A 7,692-nucleotide genomic window follows, 5' to 3' on the forward strand; every position below is an offset into this window, starting at 1 on the left:
ATATTGTCACTTTAATAATATCTTGTGTTCATGGACAATCCGTTGCGCCCCGGCATGTTCCGCCGCCTTTGGTCGGGGTGTGACATTTCCATTTTCTTTTTAATTGTTTTTATTATGCAATTTAAACATTATTTTAATTAATGTAGCAGTGAACGTGAACGACATTTTTCACTTTTTTTAAACCACTACATATGCCTAATATGTGTAATTTTGTTATTAATGGAGCATGTGTTAAAAAGGCGTATATAAAGTTTTTTTGTATATGAATAATTGCCTTTCTTCATTGCTAACTTCCCATCCTTAATGTTTTTAAGTTCTTTGGAATAGTTAACGAGTTTATTTTAATTAATTTTAGAATACAGTCGTCAAAGTTAATAAAAAAATTAAGCAATTTAATGATAACTTATCATAATTCATGACTCGAAACATGACAATATTGTAGGTTGTCACGACATTTGACACAAGCTTTAGTTGGAATAGGTACACGCCACTAAAAATATCACTTAAGTTAGTGACGTGAATTATCGTCGGTTTCTTATTAAAAAAATAGCATTTTCTTATGATATGTGAGTCGTGTCACATCACGCAATACAAATGCATTAATTAATGGATATAAATTCTAATACATGGGAAAACGTAGATACACGATGATGAGATCACACATCTCATGCCCAATACATGATAAAATTAACTGATTAGTAGTAATTTTCTCATATATTTTTTAACTCATTATAAGTTTTGTAAATCACACTGCGTGCTAAAATGCATCTGTTACCAAAATCTATCAGGTTAGACTAATGGTTCAGGTTGGTTATGAGCTAGGAAACTTAATTAGATGCAACTTTGATCCCTCAAAGACCAAAAGTAAGACCGCACAAAGAGGCGATTCAAGCCAATTTGTCTTTGTTCCTAGGTGCAGATCCTCATGCTGTGAACCTGAAAGCTAAAACTCATGAGTAGGCAGACAACCTTGGTGAAAATAGAAGTATTGCATCTCGCAAAGGTGTGCTTTTAATAAAGAAATGAAACACAGTTGTGTATTTTGCATACGGTCTCTAAAATACCTACAATCAAACATATTATAGTTAAGAGTTAAGACTAAGTTTTAGTGAAAATACAACTCTTCAAAGTATACCAATGGATTATATGTGTGTGTGTATTGTGCTTGAGATCATAGTAAAAAGGAAAACTAGCAGGTATAAAAGAATACTCAGTAGTAATATGTCAATATATATTCTCAGCAGTAATATCTCCAAAACGTAACCACGTGGGACCAAAAGCAACTATTCCAAAAGACTTGGAACAGTTTTGAGTGTGTCAACAACAAAAAAAAACACAATCAGCAGTTACACAGCCAAATAGATGCAAAACAGGCTATGTTTTCTATATTAGTATAATATCCATTTCCTCCCCTAATTACCAGGCACCACCATCCCATCCAATACGGAACCATCTGCACCTTCTGGTAAACCATTTGCATTTCTGTTATTTGCCAGTATGGCTTGCAGATGGGCTGGTATAAAAGGTCTAGGAGTGCTCAGAGCAGGTGGGCTAACATCCGCTTGGACTGGTTGCGTTGGATAAATAATGGACTGACTAAAAGCATCTGAATAAGCCCGGTCCCCCAAACTTCCACGCATGCGACTAACTGGTCGCCAAATCTGGTCTGCTGGTGCATTGACCGAACCCTCTTGCATCCTAAAAGCTTGGCCAACACCTAGACATGAGGTGCACAAAATACAAAGGTTTCGAATTAGTAATCGCCAGGTGGCAATATTAACACGTAAAAGGTAAATAAGTCTTTTAACAGAAATGTCACATAGGCAAAATTCAAAAAGTTAGCTAAATTGGGAGCGGGTCAAACGAGTTGCAAGTCACCAAAGACTATTTAAGCCTCCAAAATCAGTTCACTGAAATCAGATCATTATCGTGATAATAAAAAAAGAATAGTGTTTTAACCTTCCAATGATATCACAGGCATAGATGAATATGAGTTAGGAATTAGAGCCGGAGTCGGTGGCGTCCAGTCATTGATTTGGGAAGCTTGTGGAGCAGTGGCATTGGTATAGTGATGGGCTTGTTGGTTACTTATGGAACCATTCGTGGGGCTCACATAACGGAGGGCTTGTTGGTTGCTTATGGAAGCAGTTGTGGGACCTACATAGTGCTGGGCTTGTTGATTACTTATAGAACCAGTTGTGGGACCTACATAGCAGAGGGCTTGTCGGTTGCTAACGGAACATACATGGTGGTGGCCCTGTTGGTTGACTACTTGAGCGATTGTGGGACCCACATGATTCGACTCTACCATATGGTTGGCTGACTGGTATCGGTAGGAGTTGATTGGTTGACCAGTTGATTGATGAGATGGACCTGAGTGAGCACCAAATTGTTGAGCTGGTTGGCTTGAAACATTTGAGTGACCATGATTAATCCAATTCTACAGAGAAAGAAAGAGTTAAATCAAAAATAACAATATGGCTCAACAGGTCCGTTTTGACCAAAATATCTAACCAGGCAATTTTGCGAATTTAGAGAAATTCATTAAATAGAAACTATAAAGGCGGCAATATAATGTACCTGTAAGCCCATGTTCTCGAACATCGAAGGATTTGAAGCTGCAATCATACGTATTATTTGATGTTGATCCGTAAAAGATCCAGAAAATTGTTGCTGTCTATCCATTCCTGCAGGAGTCTGAGTTGGAGGTACTTGAACAGAAACTGGAATTCTTGTCACGTAGGCACCCGGTGTTGTGTACCTCTGACCATAATCATTACTCATATTATTCATGCTATTCTGTTGAAACTGCATGCCGGAAGCAGGAATTTGACACTCAGTTTGACTTTGACTTTGACCCTGCAAATTAGGATTCACAGATCTCCAGATTCCATGTATTGGTAACTGCATATTGTGGGAACTAGAAATGTAAGTTTGACCCTGAGAAACAGCAACGTTGGATATGGTATCTGATGTCCTGATTTCATGTGTCTGTCTTGAAAATGGATTCTCCATATGAGGTGAAGTATTTGTATGAACAGGGTTCATGTTTAAAAGGCTGGGAATTCGACCACAGAGATTAAGTTGGTTTTGCAGCTGAGCAAGAGAAGGTTTTTCTTCATTTTCTTGATGGGCATCAATATCATTACCTCCTTTTGTTAGGTCCATAATATCTTCACCCTTGTCCAAAGAGGGATTAGATTCTTGGTGTAAAAGTGGTTTATCTTGTTCATCAGCATGATCATCACACTCGTTAACATGTTTCCATGAGCCATCCGCGGTGATTTTCACATGTGAAATGGTATCACTGACTTCTTTCAAAACCTAAGGACGAATAAGTTTCTTACATTAGACAGTTCAAAAACATCAAATGAATGGAAAATGATCAGTTGTAGTATTTGTAGTTACTACTTGCCTTAGCCATTTTCTTGTCAACTCGGATGTCAGTGAAGCATACAGATTGACTACAATGGGGACAACGCCATGACGGTCTTCTTGAGTTCATGTCCACATAGTTTTCAAAATCAAAGCACTGCAAAAAAGAGTCAAAACGTATAACAATCATAGGATGATATACAAACCAGGCACCAAATTAGAAAAGGTCAACATGGTCAAAGTTACCAACACGTGGCAATGTAACCAAGTTAAAGCCATGAGTAATGCAAATTGGAGACTCACCTGAAGATGGTTGCATAAATGACCTTTGACAGGTGTCACGATGCGTTTGAAGCTGTATAAGAAAGAGAGCCCAGATCCAAAGACATAAATAAGTGGAAGATCAAAAGAAACCACTAAATTTTGTTAAAATGAAATGCTATTGAACTGCATTATCTATTAGGCAAAAAAATTAGAAATCAACAGCTATAAAAACAAGTCTGGTGCATACCTTATGGGGCAAGTTAGCGATATTGTAGATGGCCCTTCAACTATATCGTTATCTATCATGAAAAAAACAAACCAAAAACATTAAACAAGAATATGTTTATAATCCTATCACTTATTTTATTTTCTCATACATTAAATGAGTATACCTAAATCAGATGCAACAGTGGCAGGTTGCGTATAATCTGGAAGTTCAGGGCAGCTAGGGTTTGTGATCATACTCATGAAGGCAACAACTATGATATATTTCCCTACCATACAATAGGAGACAGTTTAATATATAGAATTTAAGCACACAAAAACTATGTTGGAAACAAAGTGCATGTGTAGAGTATCATACCATTGAACTGGCCCACCGCTTGAAGAAGATTTGTTGTTCCATACCTAACCAAATCTGTTATATCTGTTGGAATCTGTGGTCCAGGATCCTGATAGAAATATTATAAAACACGTTAAAGTATTCACACAGCACACTCGGTATGCCACTTGTAGCAGGAAAACCCATGAATCAGTGTATACAAAGTACAAACCTTGTAAATACCAGTTCTCCTATCAACTGCTTTCCCATTCAACAAAAAGCTAGAAATTGAACAGAAACAATTACAGGTCAGACCATTTTAAAAGCATTTGTGCTTTGCAAGAAAAATGCATAATGGATTAAAAGAAATGTATACCTGACTAACTGAGGACTTGTGATGCATGATGATGTCTCTGTGTTATCTGTTTGAGCAACAAACAAATACTGTAGTGAAGTGAGAAATAGAAATAACACTAAACTTTAATCAGAATACATGATAAAGCAAACATTTTTTTTATTATGTTAAGTTATAATATATAAATCTTACTACTTCTTCATCAGGAGATTTTACATTCTTTGCAATATGGAAATCTCTAACAAACGCACCATGCCCCGGCTACAGTATAATAGATAAAATGATGATCAGTGCATAGACATTTAAGCTAACATTAGGTAAGACAAAACTGAACACTATTACCGGTGCCTCAATAAATGTGAATATTTCACCCATCTTCATTCTCGGAAAGAACCTAACATTAATAGAAGCCAAAAGATTAATCAAACAAAAACAAACACAACAATCCATATAGTAAGAGTCGTAAATACCGTGACAGTACTGTTGCGATGCTGTTTTTAACTGTGTTTTCTCCAGAGTTCATATCCTTAACACTGCAGAAACTTGTTGCAATCTACAATCACAAAACAGTAGTATTAATAAGAGAATTAGCTACAAAAATGTCAAATATCAACAAATATAAAGATATTAAAAAACCATTTACAAACCTCAGTCCAAAGAGTATGAAGTTCTTCATTATCCTTCTCACGAAACCACCCGTTTCTACATGCACCCTGTTATATATAAGGTAACAAGATTTTAGACTTCAGAAAGTAAGAATTGCACAGCACATCATCAATAAGATACAAACATGAATAATAAACATACAAACCCTCAGAATGGTAATTGATGATTTAAATGACTGGAAGAAATTGAAATACAAGAGTACCTTTATAGATATCATCACCATCATTATAGCTGTTAGGATGTTTTCGTCACCAGTCCATTGACGTACCTAACCACATAACAGTGCAAGCATGTATTACAATCCTAGTTACATAATCTAACAACTAATATGTATATAGGATATACTTAATAGAACATAGTTGATGAACAAAACTTAAAAAGTTACATCACGTCATGTTGAATTTTTACTCTCAATTAGAAGTTAAAAATGTAGAACACATTAAAGAGGTTCATACCTCCTTCAATAAGACAGGTAACTCTAAAGCTCTGTGTGGAATTTCATTGTTTCTAACCGCATGGTCAATAGCTCTGCAACAGTCAACGTATATCTAATCAGTATCAAATTGCATATGGTCATAAAAAATTAGAATGTAAATGTAAAGTTTAGATGATCGTAAATGATATACGCGCATAATGTCACCATGTTCAAGTTTCTTTCTGGATTTATCACTTGTGTTTGCTAATTGCTAAAGACATCCATCCAGGATTAGTTTGTTAAACTCATTGATGATTGTTAATTAGAGATAAAAATCCTAATGACTTACTGAATAATCTATTTGTTAAACCGTATAAGTAAGGGCGCAAACTAACTGAGCCGCTCATGAGCTAGCTACTCAAGATCAGATTGATAAAAAGCATGAAACGAACCAAGCCTTATCAAGCCCAAGCCTCAAATAAAGAGTATTAGACGATTCTTTAGGCTCGCGGGGCCTTATCAAGCCTAGCGTAGTAGCGTATTCTTAAGTTTGTACTCTTTTGTACTTCTATGTATTAAATTCACACTACACAGCCGACCTCGAGCTGAGCTTTGGCTCGTTTAAGGAACTTCACACAAGCTAAAGCCAAGCTTAGGCTCGTTAATGTTCTCTCAAAATACAAAAAATATCATTAAAAATGAATATAAATTAAATTAATAAATAACAAAAGATCCAAGCCCTAACTGAGCTCAAGCTTGAAAAAATGACTCCAAAGCCGAGCTCAGCCTATAAAAAACGAACTCAAAACGAGTCGAGCATGAGCTCTGCTAAGTCCTTAAAACCACTAGCAAACAAACATGCTCCAATTTCAGTTCTCAAATGACCTAATTTCTACCTTCAGAGAGATAGAAACGAGCATTAATTACACCGAACTCGAAATGATTAACTTCAGTTTCTTAAATCTCAAATTTAATACGCAATTTCCAAATTCAGAAGCAAAATATCCTAAAGATGTTTAGCGAGTGCGAGTGTGTGAAATCGAAGCACGAATAACCTAGCATTAAGTTTAATAACAAATCACTAACAATAATTATACTATAACCGAACGCATAAATCATGAACGAGTAACAAATACACAAAATGCACCATACATATTTCCCCTAATATTACAACCTGGAGAGATGAAGACACAGACGGCAGATCTTCTTGTCATCCCTCGTGCCACTGCGAACGTAATCGAGTAGCCGATCAACAATGTCGGCAACCGGAAGAATGTGCACCGGATTGATCACTATTCCAGCCATGCTCTAGACTAGACGATATTGTTAGAGGCGACAACTACTAGTGAGGACAAAAAAAACTGCAAATGGCGGTGCAACCATTTGTACGAAACTTTTGAAATAATATAAAAGTATTTTATTTATTAAAGAGAGAGCAAAAAAAAATGAAAATCGTCACGATAGTATAGAATCCTTGGTTTGGTTGTTTACGGAACATTACATCAACTTTATATTTTTGAGAATTTTCATTGGTTAGCATGTCAACCTTTTATATTATTACACTCTTTGTGATTTGGTATGTGTCATTCGAGAATTCGACTATCTAACGAATATTGTATTTGAATTGTTTATTCATTTCTTATATTTTCCTTTTGATCATTTCTTTAACTATGCCCATATCATTGCCCTTGATATAGCACCTGTCTTATTCTCTGTTCAAGGTCGTGTATTTATTTTCAATGATGTAATATTGATTTATACACTGAAATAATAATTCCCTTTTGAGCCATTGAAAGTTTAGATATTGGTACATTATATATTTTCAAAATTTATAGAGAAAACAAAAAAGAATAGTTGAATTGGATTCGAAGAAACTAAAAAATTGGAATTTTATATCAATTATTAACCTCTAGTTTCAATGTTTCATATAGCAAGCAACTTGTACTTATTTTGACATCTTCTTACAGAGACACCATAAGATTTGAGAGAATTCAGTTAGATATCATATCATGACAAGAACCTGTGTTTTTATTTCTAATCGCAGCCACAACACAACACGGGTGTTGTGAGTACAAT

General features: G+C 35.6%; 1 protein-coding gene across 1 annotated transcript; it reads right to left on the reverse strand.

The window, feature by feature from the left end:
* Positions 1-1,279: 1,279 nt before the first annotated feature.
* LOC143614113 (uncharacterized) lies at positions 1,280-6,921 on the reverse strand. Its single transcript, XM_077087638.1, has 17 exons — positions 6,791-6,921; positions 5,657-5,729; positions 5,404-5,469; positions 5,183-5,248; positions 5,006-5,088; positions 4,878-4,929; positions 4,728-4,796; positions 4,557-4,624; positions 4,413-4,461; positions 4,223-4,310; positions 4,032-4,133; positions 3,887-3,938; positions 3,679-3,730; positions 3,416-3,532; positions 2,581-3,324; positions 1,960-2,440; positions 1,280-1,717 (listed from the first exon to the last, which is right to left on the reverse strand). Exons 1-17 carry the CDS (start codon positions 6,919-6,921, stop codon positions 1,413-1,415), a joined length of 2,598 nt encoding a protein of 865 aa, XP_076943753.1. The 3' UTR covers positions 1,280-1,412.
* Positions 6,922-7,692: the final 771 nt, after the last annotated feature.

The sequence above is a fragment of the Bidens hawaiensis genome, unplaced genomic scaffold (genome assembly GCF_021521415.1).
Source record: "Bidens hawaiensis isolate Kalapana, Puna unplaced genomic scaffold, B.hawaiensis_p1.1 tig00039037_1, whole genome shotgun sequence".
Lineage (NCBI taxonomy): Eukaryota > Viridiplantae > Streptophyta > Magnoliopsida > Asterales > Asteraceae > Bidens > Bidens hawaiensis.